At 48.0% G+C, this 14707-nt stretch overlaps 1 protein-coding gene across 1 annotated transcript; it reads left to right on the top strand.

The window, feature by feature from the left end:
• Positions 1-249: 249 nt before the first annotated feature.
• On the top strand, positions 250-13423 carry LOC134143576 (ATPase family AAA domain-containing protein 2-like). The gene is made up of 16 exons (XM_062581702.1): positions 250-345; positions 463-573; positions 3031-3129; positions 3357-3472; positions 4166-4340; positions 5026-5114; positions 5487-5646; positions 6449-6539; positions 6983-7297; positions 8018-8144; positions 8508-8691; positions 9472-9657; positions 10341-10476; positions 11747-11856; positions 12455-12583; positions 13382-13423. The coding sequence occupies exons 1-16, from the start codon at positions 250-252 to the stop codon at positions 13421-13423; spliced, it is 2166 nt and encodes a 721-aa protein (XP_062437686.1).
• The last annotated feature ends 1284 nt before the right edge of the window (positions 13424-14707 follow it).

Raw genomic sequence — 14707 nt, 5'->3', positions numbered from 1 at the left:
TTACAGGGTCACCAGAAGAAGATGAAAACCGAAAGGCAGCAGATGGCAAAGACCCTCCAAAGCAGTATAGCCTTCGATCAAGGCAATCTGCCATATGCTATCGAGAGCCACTGGAATGTAGGTTATGGGCACAGTTTCTCTGCAGGGCTGATTTCTTGTGCATAGAGGGGAGAGACGTTCTTGAAGGATACCATATGGGCACCAGGAATGATATCTTAGGTACTGTAATTACAGGGTCAACAGAAGAAGATGAAAATCAAGAAGAGGCAGATGGCAAAGACCCTCCGAAGCAGCGTAGCCTTCGACCAAGGCAAACTGGCATATGCTGTCGAGAGCCACTGGAATGTAGGTTATGGGCACAGTTTCTCTGCAGGGCTGATTTCTTGTGCATAGAGGGGACAGAAGTTCTTGAAGGATACCGTATAGGCACCAGGAATGATATCTTAGGTACTGTAATTGCAGGGTCATCAGAAGAAGATGAAAACCAAAAGGAGGCAGTTAGCAAAGACCCTCCGAAGCAGCGTAGCCTTCGACCAAGGCAAACCGTCATATGCTCTCGAGAACGATTGGAATGTAGGTTATAGGCACAGTGTCTCTGCAGGGCTGATTTTCTGCATTTAAGGGGGATATCAGTTCTTGAATGACAGTGTAGATGTGTGCACACAAATAAGAAATGTTATCTAGGTTCTGGAAGTACAGGGTTGTCCAAAGGGGGTGAACACCCAGAAGGCGAAAGTGGCGAGGATACTCGGAAGCAGCATAACCTTCACCCAAGCAAAACCGTGGTGCAGGATCAAGCTGCACTGCAAAGTGCGATATTCACAGAGCCTCTCTGAAGGGCCAGTTTCTTGTGTATAGGTGGGGCATAATTTTGTGAACAAAAATCTATACACCTGCGCACCACGGTTATTTCAATTCCTTGCCTTCATTCTGCAAGTAAAAACCCCCACGGTTTTTCGTAGATGCCTGGTTAGAACTCAGTTTCTTCCTCTACTTGTTGTTTACAGCTTGCAGTACCTTCTTGGGGTTTCACTGCTCTGCTCTTATCAAGGTTTCACAGAATAAGCTTTGCTCTTTCTGTAGCTGAACTTCCCAAGTTTAAAAGAAAGATGTCCACGCAGAAGTAAAACAAATGACCTGTGTGTCCTCAAAAGCATAGTAGCAGAGCCCGCTTGCTTTTTGTGCTCTGTTCTGACTTTCAATTCTCCTTCAGAAGCAGGTGTGCATTTAGTTCACTTGCCCTGTGCCTTGGTAAAAAACACTGAGAACTTTCCTCTGGTCTGGAGTTCAAGATGGTGAATCCCATCCCACTTCCTGCCTTGTTGACGAACCAGCTGTACCTGAAAAGCATGTGATGTGCAATATTCTTGTAAATGTTTTGCTTTCAGTGGAGTTGGGAGAAGCTAAGACATTTTGTTCAGGGCCGTCTTCTTTTCCCACACAAGGAGCTACGTCTACATGTGCTCGGTCACAAAGCCCTGTCGGCAAAAGACCAAACAGGTTGGTGGGCGTACAGCTAGTGACAGCTCTTGTTTATCGGCAGTGGTGTCACTCCCAGCACCGAGTAATGGAACAACCGTAACCCTTGTAACCGTGCCAGTCCGACCTCAGTGTCGAGGCGGCAAGATTTTTTTCTTTGGGAGAGGTGATCCTCAGCCTTAGAGAGACTTCCACTAGCCAGCAGTTTTCAGGAAGGCATGCTTTGGGGGCCAGTGATGAGACGATTCTGGAGGGAGTGGCTGAGATTCTGCAGCTGAAATCATAGAATCACAGAATCAGTAATGTTGGAAGGGCCCTCCAGAGATCATCTAGTCCAACCTCCCCGCTCAGCAGGTCACCTAGAGCATGTAACCCTTGTGTTCTGCACTTGAAGCCAGAATCCCCTTCCAGAAACCGTCACTAGACGATTTCATTGTGAAGTACAGAAATGATTTTCTTGACGCATGTAGGCAACTTACTTAGAGGGAGAGTCTGTGGATAAATGTTCATGTATTTTTAGTTGCTTCTGGCACACGATTCAAAGTAGCTTCATTTCATTCAACGTACAAGTGGAGGTGAGTTCTTGTTCCTATGGGAAATTCCACACAGCTGTGTTCTGCTTAGTGTAAATGAAGATGTTGGGAGCAATTGTGATTGTAAAGACAGCGCTGGCTATGACGCTCCGTATTCCCATGGTCCGTAGGGCATTAAATCGTCTGTATTTGTATCCAGTTTTGAATGCTGCCCGTTGTGTAGTCTGCACTGATTTTAAAGAAGACTGAGAACTTATGTCTAGATAGTCTTTTCCGTCGGCAGGCTGCTTGACGCAGGCGGTCCAGCCTGCTGAAAGCTCTGCATTTGCTTTCCAAGCTCTGCGTGACGCTGCGTGGTCTGCCTATGGCAGGGGGCAGAAGTCTACGGGAAGCAAAGGCAGGTGTGCTGGCCACTCATGCTGGCCATTCCTTGTGCGGCTGCTTTGGGCAGCAGCTTTGAACATTAAGTGCAGAGGAAAGCAGGGGGCATAAGGGGGGCACTCCTAGACTATGGTGACTTTGCACTGCTCTGGCAAGCCATATGAAAATAAATCAGACTTGTTAGAAGCACTGTGGTGGGGGTTTTTCAGTCACTCAACTCCTGACACGTCTTTCCTCTTGGAACTGAGATCACTAGTTCTGCCTGGAAGCGTTCCGAAACAAGGAAGCTTCCCAACCAAGTGTTCATGGCCCTATTGCTGACAAAGGCTCTTTGGATTCTGTGAGCAGCTAGAGCACAGAGAATGACGGCTATTGCTGGGTCTGAGCACTTAGGGATGTAAAAATGATCACTCAGCTAGTCTAATGCCACACAGGCCCACCCGTCTTTCTTTACTCTTGGCTATTGAAGACAAATCAATTCCCATGACTATTTTACTTTCTGGGAAGTTTATGCAAGTTTGTAAGTGCTCCTGCCCTCCCTTGCCAACATGAAAGAAACCGGAATCCCTCCAGCTGCATGTTCATTCAGAAGGCGCCTTTCCCTTTCTCCTTCATTCACACCAGGTGTCTTCCCCAGAACTCTGGGGGAAAGGGATTTGAGAGAAATGGCAAGGATCCAAAGAAAACTGGAACAGATGTGGCAGATCCAGTCGATCCAGTGCAAATAGATGGCTCAGTAAGTATTTGTCACTTATGGCTTTGGTGGGGACTTTTCCAGGGCTGATGAAATCTTTGCGTGCTGGGCTGTCTATGGCTGCCTCGGGTCACAGTTTTCTCTGAAGGAACTTCAAAGCTGTCCTCAGCATCTCCTTTCTGCTGGCAGATGACAATTTCTGATGAAGCCTTTCCTCGGGGGCAGCTTTCTCTAACCTACGAACTGTGTTCTGTTGAATTTCTCTTCAGGTGCGGTTTGATGGCGTGGGGGGTCTCTCTGACCACATTTCAGCTTTGAAAGAGATGGTCATTTTCCCGTTACTTTATCCGGAGTTCTTTGAGAGATTCAAACTGCGACCCCCAAGGTAACGGAAGGCGCATTAGAAGTGCACAAGCTAACGCCGCCGTGCTCAGGAGAATAGGAACCCGAGGTGTTCGTACAGCTGGGTGCTTGAAAAGTTGTGGTCACCCCTGCTGAGATTTTGCAGGGGTGTTAAGAAGTGATGTCTTAAAAATGGAACAAATCCGGACTGTATTAGGCAGACTCCTATGCCTTGCCATAGTTAAAGGCTTGGTGGCTGCTCTCTTACAATGAGAATCAGTCCTGTAAGCCTTAGGACTTCCAACTGAAACGTTGCTGCGCCTGTGATGCTTAGACTAAAATAAAAATAGTCTGCTTCTTACATAGTTATATTGGTTCTGTGCTGTGAGATGCAATCACTCACAGAGAGCTTACTGTTGGGGTGCGTTCTTTTTAACATGAATGTGTTCTTCTCTTTGGGAGGAGGGGTAGTGTTCATTGATTCAATGGCTAAGAGAAGGCTGTTAGTGTCAAGTCTTGCCTCTTGTGAGAGCTTGCACCTGTTTTGACTTTTCTACCACTTGAGCTCTGCCTGCTGCTACTCCTGGAAGTACTGGAAGTGTTTTAGTTAGGAGGAAAGGCTTGTTTGCTTTAGGGGTGGGGCTTGTAGTAGGCACTTTTTGGTGTTTTGGTCAGAGCCATGCAACTCTCTCCTTTTTCATTACTTATTTATTTATATTTTCATTTTTCGTTACAGAGGCTGTCTATTCTATGGCCCACCAGGGACTGGAAAGACCCTGGTAGCTCGGGCACTTGCTAACGAATGCAGCCAAGGCGACAGGAGAATTTCCTTCTTCATGAGGAAAGGCGCTGACTGCCTGAGTGAATGGGTGGGAGAATCTGAGCGCCAGCTCCGTTTATTATTTGAGCAGGTAAGGTGGAAATGTGCACTCTGTTGTGTCAGAGCGGTGCTGGAGTAGTTCTGTGCTGGATGTCTTCCTGGAGAACTCGGTCTTCTGCGTATTTGGTTGGTTTCTCCCACTGAAGTGGGAATGTTAGTGTTTCCTTTCTCAGTGTCATCCTGCTTTGGATCAGCGGCTTGGAATCTTGCAGGTGTGCTGGCAAAGACGTATCAATAAGCAGGAGAATTCACTAGATCAAAGATTCCCTCCTCCTCCTGCTCCCCTGCCATACTACACAGACACACACACAAAACAAAAAAACCCACCCTCACCCCACCCCCCAAAAAACAAAAACAAACAAACAAACAAAAAAAACCCCAGCACATGGTCATTGAATCATTGCACTGGCAGCTTGCCTCCAGAGCCTGTAATTGAGTTACTGAAGGCCTGACTCTGCTCTCTGGTTGCCCAGCAGCTGTGCAAATTCCTGGAGCCATCTGTTCCCAGGAGCAGTCATAGCTGCTTGGCGCAGGCTGCTGGCTTCTGTTACTTGTGCCACTTACCCCTTTGTCTCAGAGAGCAGAGGTCCCTGATGGTGCTCTGAAAGTCCAGGGCTGGTGACTTTGCAGCCACAGTGTTTTTTCATGCCTGTCCCCTTTGAGTAGTGCTGTGTTCTACCTAGGCCACAGTTGCAGTGTCTGCACTTTCCTTCCAGGCCTACAAGATGCGGCCTTCAATTATTTTCTTTGATGAGATAGATGGTCTTGCCCCTGTGCGGTCCAGTCGCCAGGATCAAATTCATAGGTATGGCACTTTTCTTTCTTCTTTTCTCTTTCTTTTCTTCTGCATTTACACACAATCTGTTTGATTTCTGCAAAAAGAAGACCAGCCTGGTGTCTTTACATGACACACTAATTCATGCTGAAATCTTAGAGCACCATGATGCTCAGCCTCAGGTGATTTTACACACCGGAGCTGAAAAGCACGTGCTAAGCTGGGTGTCAGCACAAGGTCTCTGGTTACCCTGTGTGCTGTTTGTTTGTCTTGACGTGAGTCCTTCCACTAACCAACATCTCATCCAGAAGAGCTTATCCTTTGGAGTGGCCACTGGAGAAAGTCATGCCGAATGGAGCAGCACTTCCCAAACCAGTGAATCAACCCTTGTTCTTTTGTTAGTTCTCTTGTCACAACGCTTCTGGCGCTTATGGATGGCTTAGAGAGCAGAGGAGAGATTGTGGTCATTGGAGCCACCAACAGACTCGACTCCCTAGACCCTGCTTTGCGGAGGCCGGGTCGTTTTGACAGAGAGTTCCTTTTCGCCTTGCCCAATAAAGAGGTAAGACCCCTTTTAGTCACCCTCCTGCTAACGTGGCCAAGTCTTTCTTTGCAAGACAACCGTGCACCCACGCAGTACCACAGAGCAGGGAAGAAGGGAAGAAATGGTGCCCACGAGTTTGTCTGCTCTCATGAGCAGCAGAGAGGGTAGCATGAAACAGAGTTATCGTATGATTCACTCCTGTAGAGGTCATCTCAAAATCCCTCCTGTGATTAGTCCTTGTAGCAGGGAACACTTGAGTGCATCTCTGGCAAAGATCGGAGGTGAAACACAGGCAAAGCCTGACATTTTCTGGGCTAGCGCTTTGAGCCACAGTTTTCGTTCCTCTTGGTAGGACTTGTAGCAACTTGAAAGAGAGCGCTGGCACTACTTTGCAGAACAACCTGTGAGAACGGCAGACTTGATTAACTGATGAGTCTGTCACCATGAAGTTTTGCTGAATTGGAGAGGGTCTTCTCTGAGGATTTGAGAATCTTCTCTGAGGAATCTCTTTCCACCTAAGCTTTAGACTACCTTTTTTTCCCCCAAGAGCATTCAGTCTCATACCTGTGGAGACTCGCCTCTTTATAGATGCCGGAAATGCCTTTCGTTTGCTTCCTGCTCCTCACAAAGAGCTGAACGTGGCAAACTGAGAATCACTGAACTTGGGAGAGCAGGCAGTGCGTTAAGAGAACTCTAAAGTTCCTGCCTTTTAGCAGTGTAAAACTGGCAGTTATATGAACGGGAGAGTGTTTGTGGGGTTGTTTGTTTGTTTTTCCCTGAGAGACGAACGTAAAGCAAAACGCCATCGTTTTGTATGTAGGCTCGAAAAGAGATTCTCAAGATTCACACGAGAGCCTGGAGCCCTAAGCCGCTGGATGCATTTCTTGAGGAGCTGGCTGAAAAATGTGTTGGTAAGATCAAAAATGCATTGAGCACCTGCACGTGACTGCATGCTGAAAGAGTCCAAGCTTGTACCAGGCAGTAAGCAAGCCCCTGTGCCTTGCCACAGAATTTGCCCCTGAGCCGGCTGGCAGGACTTGGTTGCTACCACGGTGGCAGGTTCCTGTCCACTTGCCTTGTTTTGTCTCTCAGAACACCAAAGGGTTTGGGGGGCATCTTCCTCAGCAGCAAAAAGTTTGCTCTCACAGGGGCTTCCTAAGCACAGGATATCCAGCTGCAAACCCCATAAAGGAACTGCTCTGCAGAGCGGTAACTCTTTTCAAATCACCCGCTGAACAGTTCCTGTTTGGGCCACAGACAGAGACTTGACAAGCTGCCCTTTGGCAGCCATGTCCCTGACTTCTTTGTGCTGCCTGAGACTGACATGACACTGCATTCTTGTCTTGCTCATTAGGATACTGTGGAGCCAACATTCAGTCTCTCTGTGCTGAAGCTGCCCTCTGTGCTTTGCGCCGACACTACCCACGGATATACACGAGTCGACAGAAGCTGCAGATAGACATCGCTGCCATTGAAGTAGCAGCAAGAGATTTTGCGGAGGCTCTGCGGAAGATTGCACCAGCTTCGCAGAGGGCTGTGGCTTCGCCCGCGCAACCGCTGTCAGCCGTTTGTAAGCCACTGCTTCAGAGGACTCTGGAGAGACTCCTAAAAGCGTTACAGAGAGTGTTTCCCCAGGCAGCGCTTGCACTAAAGAAGGACCAGCAGCCAGGTAGAACAGTAACATCACTGCCTTCAAATTCTGCCACAGCAAACACTTCCAGCTGGTGCAGGCAGCAGAAACCAATCTTTCAGTCATGGTGGGATTGGTCTCAAACGGTAGAAACTTCTCGTTTGCCTATGCATGCCTTTACCTCAGGAATATCTGGAACAGAGTGCTGCCTAGCTTGTACTGCGGCTTCTGAAGCGCTCCATGCTTTGATCAATGGAGGTCGCTGACTGGTTCTATGCTGATTGCTTGAGGCTGTCCTACCGCTACTATGAACTAGTGGAACTAAGGAGAGCTGCTAGATTCTTTCCTCTGGGTAAAAGAGAGGCAGAAAAGCACTGAGGAAAGGCAGGTGGAGAGGCGAGGGGGTTGGCAGAAACATGCCGCCTGAGTTGTCCACCTTCCGCTACCTCCTCCTCGAGTGACCTTTGAGAGGCTGCATTTAGAAGACACCCTGGTCTCTATATGCCAGCTCTGCAGTCCTCGGACAAATGGGCGTTTGCTGCCGCCCCGTTCCCTTAGTTGCCACTCGCTTACTGTGGGCTCCAGCTCCAGAAAGAAGTGACCTTGTTGGGTGCTTTAGGTGTCTAGCGTTCAGTGTGTGCCTGCCCAATGAAGGAAGACAAGACCCTGGCTTTCAGCACTCATTTCAAAGCTGTAGGAGTGCAAGGGAGGCAGGTGTGGGCTCTTCTGGACAGTTAACAAACCTCTCTTGTCTTTCAGACGGTGCAAATCCTATCTTAGGAAACGGCTGCATGTATAGTCATGAGGCGTCACCTTCAGGTTTTGCAGAGGAGCTGTTTCATCAAACGGCCAGTCCTCAAAAGGAAACGTTCCTTCACTTGAACAGGTAAATGTCTGTGTGCTTTGGATTGCAGTTCTTTGGCTTGCTGCGTCCTTGCCGGCGGTCTCGGCTGTGGAACTGGGAGGGGGGTAGACCCAAATGCTTCTGACAGGCGTGTTTCGTAAGAATAAAGCAAGAATCACTAAGCCCATGGGGGAAGGGGTGCCTCAATGAGAATAACTGAATTAAAAAAATGTCTTGCAGTTCCATGTCCTTCCTGATCACAGAGCAGTTTCTCACCTCCTGTAGTGTGGAGAGTATTTGAGGAGGAAAAAGCAAAAAGCAAGGAAAAAGGAGAAGGGACTGAACAGCTGTGTCTTTACTGTTTACTTTGTTTTCAGAGTGCTTGCTTTCTTCTTGTTGTTCTAGAGATGCTTACTGCCAGCCCACGTGTTACAGGCCAAGGTTCTTAATAGCTGGAGAGCCCGGATGCGGGCAAAGTTCTCACCTGGCTCCTGCAGTAATACACGCGCTGGAGGAGTTTGCAGCTTACACGCTGGACCTGCCGGCTCTCTTTGTTAGTAGCACGTCGCCTGAAGAAAGATGTGCACAGGTATCTCTTCTCTCTTGCATTAACAGGAGTACTCTTCTAGCTGGGTACAGTTACAAAATGCAGCTAATACTGAGCCGGTAGCACTGCAGTCTATGTCGTAAAGGCAAGGACTCCCAGAACGCTTTATACTTGTGCACCTGTGTCTTTTGTTTACCTGGAGAAACTGAGCTAGAGTTAGTTGTGTTTAGCTCAAGGAGAGAGTAGGATGCAACATACAGGCTGAGTGCCGTTCTATTCCTTTTGCCTCTTGGGCAGGGAGCCGACTCTGTTGTTTGGCATCGCTGTATTTTCACAGGTTAACCCTTAGTAGAAGCACTTGAGAGCCGTGCAAGGGAGAATAGACGTGTTCCGTGGCTGGGGGCTCATCAGTCACAGAAAGGCAACATCTCCTTCTGGGTTATGTGACACTGGCATCCGTGGCCACCGAGCCGCAGTGCCTAACTAGTGCCCAGATATACTGCTGGTGCGTTCCATCCTGGAACAGCAACTGCCTGAGTGCTGGTCACCTGATCAGGTGCCCAAAGGTATTCAAGCCCAGAAAGGATGCTTGCCGCTCTGTTCATGGGGTAGATGCACTGCCACGTGGACTGGGCTGTAAGGAGTCACCTTACATCTAAGCAGCTTGGAAATCAGGTCTCTTTCTAGTCTTGTGGCTTTCTTCCGACCTTTTCCCATCAGGCACTGGTATTTTGTAGCATGTGTTGACTGATAACGGTGTTGCTTCTTAGCAGCTTATTCTGTGTGGTTCAGAATTCTTATGCAAACTCCCATTTGCATTAGTTGATCCGAGAAGCCCAGAGGACAGCGCCAAGCATCCTTTATGTGCCTCGTATCCACGTATGGTGGGAGGCTGCTGGCGTCACACTGAGAGCTACGTTTACAACGTTATTGGAGAACATTCCAGCATATGCTCCAGTTTTGTTGCTTGCAACGTCAGATGTACGTCACGCAGAGCTCGCCCAAGAGGTATTTCGATTGCTGCTTTTCCTGCTTTTTTCTGTCTCGGTGGAACTTGCCTCTCCAGTAAGCACCTGGCTACTGCGCTGCCCAGAGCAGAGGGATCCTGATGTTACCAGGGCAGCCTGCCTGAATCTTTGGAAATTTGCTTAGGCAGTAATCACTACTGAACATGTTTGTCTACCAGACTTTTGAAGTCAAGAGCTTCCCTTTGACCCAGCCTTCTCCACCCCTATGGCCTTCTCAGACAGATGCCTGAATTCCCTCCTGGACAATAATCCCCGTGACTTCCACACAGTTATTGACCTGCTTAGTCAAGCGTACGCAGTGCTTGCATTGTAAAGGGTAAAAAACATGCTTTCTAAAATGATTTCTTGCGACAGCCTGCCGTTTCCAAAGGCGGCTGTTACACTGTTAACAGCGGCAATTAATTTAGACTTTCCATGCCTCAACAGAAATGATCATTCTTATTTCATGCAGGCCAAAGAGTCCTTCAAAGATGATGTTTTAGGATGCCACGGAGGCCTATGAAAAATCTAGGCCTACTTGAAGGCCAAGTAGCTGACTTGCTGTAGATTCTCTTGTACTCAAATCATTAGCCAGCCTATTCCGAAAAGGCACTCATGTTCTTGGAGGTGAACCTGAATTTCTGTAGCCTTATATCTGCAATGTCTTTCCTCCTCCCGCCTAAGGTCCGAGATTTATTTTCTGAGGCTTATGGAGAAGTTTTCCATGTCCAGTTGCCGGACGAGGAAGAAGGCAGAAAGTTCTTTGAGGACTTGCTTTTAAATCAAGCTGCTCAACCTGCTGCCTCCAAAAGGAAAGCAGGTGAGGAGCGTTTACAAGGAGGGCTTTGCTTACTGTTATGGGAGCAGCCATTTGGCATTTGTCTGGGCAACAGATTGTCGAGCAATAACTTTTAGAAGGCTTGCATGCTTTAGTGTGCTTTGAGTACTGCTGTCTAAAACACCTTCTGGCTGACTGCAGCTTGTCAGGAACAGGGCGTACAGCCTGCAGCATCTCCACCGGAGCCTCAACTGCCAGCAGAGGAGCAAGCAGAGGAGACATTGCCAGCAGGGCCTCTGCCTTCCCATACACCCTTCCCAAGTGGCAAGTGGCATTTTTTTTTTTTGCCTTTCCTGCATAAGCTGCTAATGCCATTGCTACCCTCCCTGTTCTCACTGCAAACTCCCTCTTTCCCATGATGCTTTTGCTTCCTTCTCCTCTTCCTTTCCTTCCGACCTGCCTCCCCTGTGCCCAGACAGAGAGCAGTGTCTCGCCCTGTGATTTCCAGTTCAAAGGATTAGACCTGCCAACTCAAGTGGCAAAAAGAGGGGAGCAAGAGTAATAGCTATCTGAAGACAAGACCATTGTTTCTTCCCTGCCCTCTGCTTTTCCCATGAGAAGGACAGCAGGGATCAAGGGGCTGGGCTTTCTCCCCGCTAAGGCCCAGGGTATGACATTGTGTGACAGCTCCTTATCCTGCTGGCAGGACTGGGAATTCCGTCACTGGTTTCATCCATGAGTTTTGGGCAATGTTCAGTGAATGCCAACATTGGTGTCTTATCCTGGAAGGCATAAGCACAAGGTTGGTTGTAAAGCAAGTGAACTGAATCTGCAAGCATACGAGCAGTAAGTGCTTAAGGAGCATTTCCCCTTCTCCAGCAAGTATTCCCTTAAGACTGCCTCTTTAACTCTTCCCACCGTTGAAGAAGAGCTTGCGTGCAGTGGCTCTTCAGCTTCTCCTCTACATTAGTTCCTGCAGTAAGACAGTAAGCAACTTGTCCTGCTGAGATAAGCTTCCTTTGTGGTAAAGCGTTCTGCCTGAAGTCTGAGCTGTGCATAAAATCCTGCAGCTGACTATTCTGTGAATGACATTCTGTAATCCGTTCCTCTTCTTTTAAAATCAAAAGGCCAAATGACCCCCTTCCCTTGCTCCCCCTTCTTTCTCAAGGTGCCTATGTAGTGGGACAGCACAGGGCTACTTCAGTGCCCTTGGTCCCTCTCCTGGTACTTCACGTCAGGTTACGATGCTAGAATTGAAGGAAGGACTGCATCGGTAATGCTTTGGTTTGCGCTTTCTGATGTCCCTGTGCAGCTGTATCAAGCAGAAAACGCAGAAGCAACGCATCACCGTCAGTCAGCGTAGCAGAGAAGAGGAGGAGATTCCCATCCAGCGAGGAGAATGAGACTCACGTCTGTTTAAGGGTAGGTTCGAGCTGACCGCTCTGCCTTTGCTTCCTGATCTGCTTCAGACACTTGAGCTGTTCTGCCAGCACGGCTGTACACATGTAGGCAGCTCCTGGGTCAAGAGAAGGAGCTGGGGAGGCTCCTGTTTGCAGCTGTCCGCAGCATTTCCAGGAGACCTGTGGCCTCTCTCCCAAACAGTGCCTCATACTGCAGCAGTATGATCTAATCAAATGCAGTCGTGACTTTGCTGCGGCAGCCTCTACCCCTTACTGTGCACTGGGCCACAGCAGTTGCTGCTGTTCTGGAAGAAGTTGCTTTGCCGTTAGGATCGTTCATGGGATAGACTGGGAAGTAACACAATGCTAGGCTTGTAACATAGCCTAAGGCTTGCTTTTTCCCTCGGAGGTAGGACCAATTCACCCATTTCTTTCCCCCCAAAATCCAGTGCAATCTGTAGTTTTGTTCTTGAAGTTTCACTCGTGTTGTATTTTGCAGAAAAAGAAAGCAGGATGCGAGTTGTGTTAGACTGTCCTGGTTTAGTTACTGACGATACCCAGAGCCTGTTTGAAAGAGCTCATGCGCTCTTGCACTTGTCTTGTCTCCCTTCCTCCTTCAGCAACTGCTGAGTGCTGCTGCTGGGATAACAAAGAAGTTCAGCATCTTTCACCGGGAAAAACTACATGTTATGCTCAGCCAGTGTATTTACCGGCATCGACAAGACGACGACAAGACTCAGTTAATAGAGGTAGTATTTCTCACGGCACTTCCGATCGCTGTTACACCGCTCCTGCACGGGTACAGTGTGGGTATCGTGTCTTCATCTCAATCTTCGTCTCTTTACCGCATAGTAGTCCGTGTAATATCGGAGTGGTTCATCTCTGCCTGGGAGAACTCGGTGCATGCTGCAAAGCCATTCTTGCGTTTGGCATGGCTGTTGGCAGTTTCAGCAGGGCTAAGACCGAGCCGGAAGACAAGGGATTGCATGCACACAGCCCTTTCAAAGCAGTTCACCCTGGAGTCTGTGCACAGCTTTTCTGTCGGGCCTCTCCTTGGGGAGGGGGCTGTGAAAGAAGGGCCCTGGTCTCCGTTTGTCACTACCCCTTCCTCCCCTTGCCGGCAGGCAAGCATGGTAAGGAGCTGGGAAGAGATTTTTCTTTAGTGCCGCCACCATAACTCTTCTAGACTAGCACGTGCGAGCGTCTTGAATTGCGCACAAAGGGAGATTTCTGCCTCGGCTGGTGCTAGATAGGCCAGAAATTCCGGCTTCACGTTCAAGAGCCAGGAGGCAAAATTGGTTGTGCCTCTGCAGTTTGCCTTGAGAAGAGGAGGTCCCTTCTCCTAAGCCCTGCTCGTCTCCATCCCGTCTCGCACACCTGACAAAGAGGATGTCTCTCCTCAGCACACTTTTTGCAAGCACTGCTGATCCAGGCTCCCTCTCTTCCTCTGCTTGGGACACGTGGGGGTGCCTCTAAAGCCAGAGGGGCTAAAAAGACATTGTGATGGTTTCAGCACACCTAGTTGCCCTGTATTCTTTCCTTTTTAGGAAATGAAGAAGGAAATTGGAACGTTCCTTGGTGCCAACTAGTGTGAGCTTCTGAAGACTGACTCCAGCTCCGTGATGTTTTGTTTTAGTTGTATGCTGCCTGCTTCTCTGGGCCTGATTCAGTCACGAGAGCTTTGGCTCCATCTGAACATAAGGAAAGACTTGTTTATTGTGAGGGCATCAGCACACTGGAGCAGATTGCCCAGAGACGTTGCGTAGTCTGTACCCTTGAAGCTGTCTGGATGGGGTGCAGGGCAACGTGCCTGGTGTGACCCTGCTTGAGCAGGGGGGTTGGACTAGCTGATCTCCAGAGGTCCCTTCCAACCGCAACCATTCTGTGCGGCGCGATTCTGTTTATATATATAACATGTATATATGTATGTGTGTGTGTGTATGTCCAACTTTCACCAGTGTATCTCCTATTACTTACAAAGTCTAATTTATTAAAAGGGGTTGGTAACATTTACATTCGTAAAGGTGTGTCCTACCTTCAAAGTGATAAATGGGAACTCTAGAAAATCACTGTGTATACGCAATACATTGTACAGTCAAAATAGTCCTCTTTTGACGGAAATGTAGACAAATAACTTGTTGCTGGGAGACTAGCTCTGTGTGAATACTGAGTAATGTAAAATCAGCTAGTCTAAGGAAAATAAAAATAATCTGGAACAAGCCCAATACGTGAAATGTGTGATCCTAGAAGGTATTCTAAAGGACTGTACCTATTCTCAGACAAACTTCATTGCTTTAAAACTGGAATTTTATGTGCTAGAATAAAAGAGCAGAAGAACCTTTGGAGAGCAGTAGTGGATTATGGTGGGGACTATGAGCCCCTGTTGTACCGGTGGAAAAGCAAGCACGTGCATTAGCACAGGACCTTAGCAATGTTTTGCCTGAAATGCACTGTGCAATACTAATCATCTAGACTCCGGTTTGCAAAACTCCAGCACATGTGCTGAGAGTGACTCCTAGCATAGTCTTGCTTTCACCAATCTATGATGCAGACAAACTTTGTCCTTTTAGTTTAGAAAGACAAGAGTTAAGATGGGATATGCCTGTTATCAATCAATATATCAGCGGCCGAAGAGAAGAGCTGAAATTTAAAATACGCAAAAGATCAGCAGATGCTTCAGTTTAAAATGTAACCTGCAGATGTAGTGATTGAAGTAGTGGGAAATAAGACTCAACACAGTTGCGGTTCTTACAAACATACACTGATTTTTCTAATGGTGTTGAGACACTGAAGTTCAGCTTCCACTGAAATGTTTTTGAAATTTATATTAATAATTTAAAATAGAGAGAACTCTAAATACGGAACCATAAAAC

This window comes from Rhea pennata, chromosome 8 (genome assembly GCF_028389875.1).
Source record: "Rhea pennata isolate bPtePen1 chromosome 8, bPtePen1.pri, whole genome shotgun sequence".
NCBI classification, from domain to species: Eukaryota; Metazoa; Chordata; class Aves; order Rheiformes; family Rheidae; genus Rhea; species Rhea pennata.
This window is presented reverse-complemented; position numbering and strand designations above follow the sequence as displayed.

Coding starts and splice junctions, on each gene's coding strand:
- LOC134143576 (XM_062581702.1), top strand. CDS start 250: ATGAAAATCAAGAAGAGGCAGATGGCAAAGACCCTCCGAAGCAGCGTA. Junction 574..3,030: donor CTCTCGAGAACGATTGGAAT/GTAGGTTATAGG, acceptor TGTCTTCCCCAG/AACTCTGGGGGAAAGGGATT. Junction 4,341..5,025: donor TCCGTTTATTATTTGAGCAG/GTAAGGTGGAAA, acceptor CTTTCCTTCCAG/GCCTACAAGATGCGGCCTTC.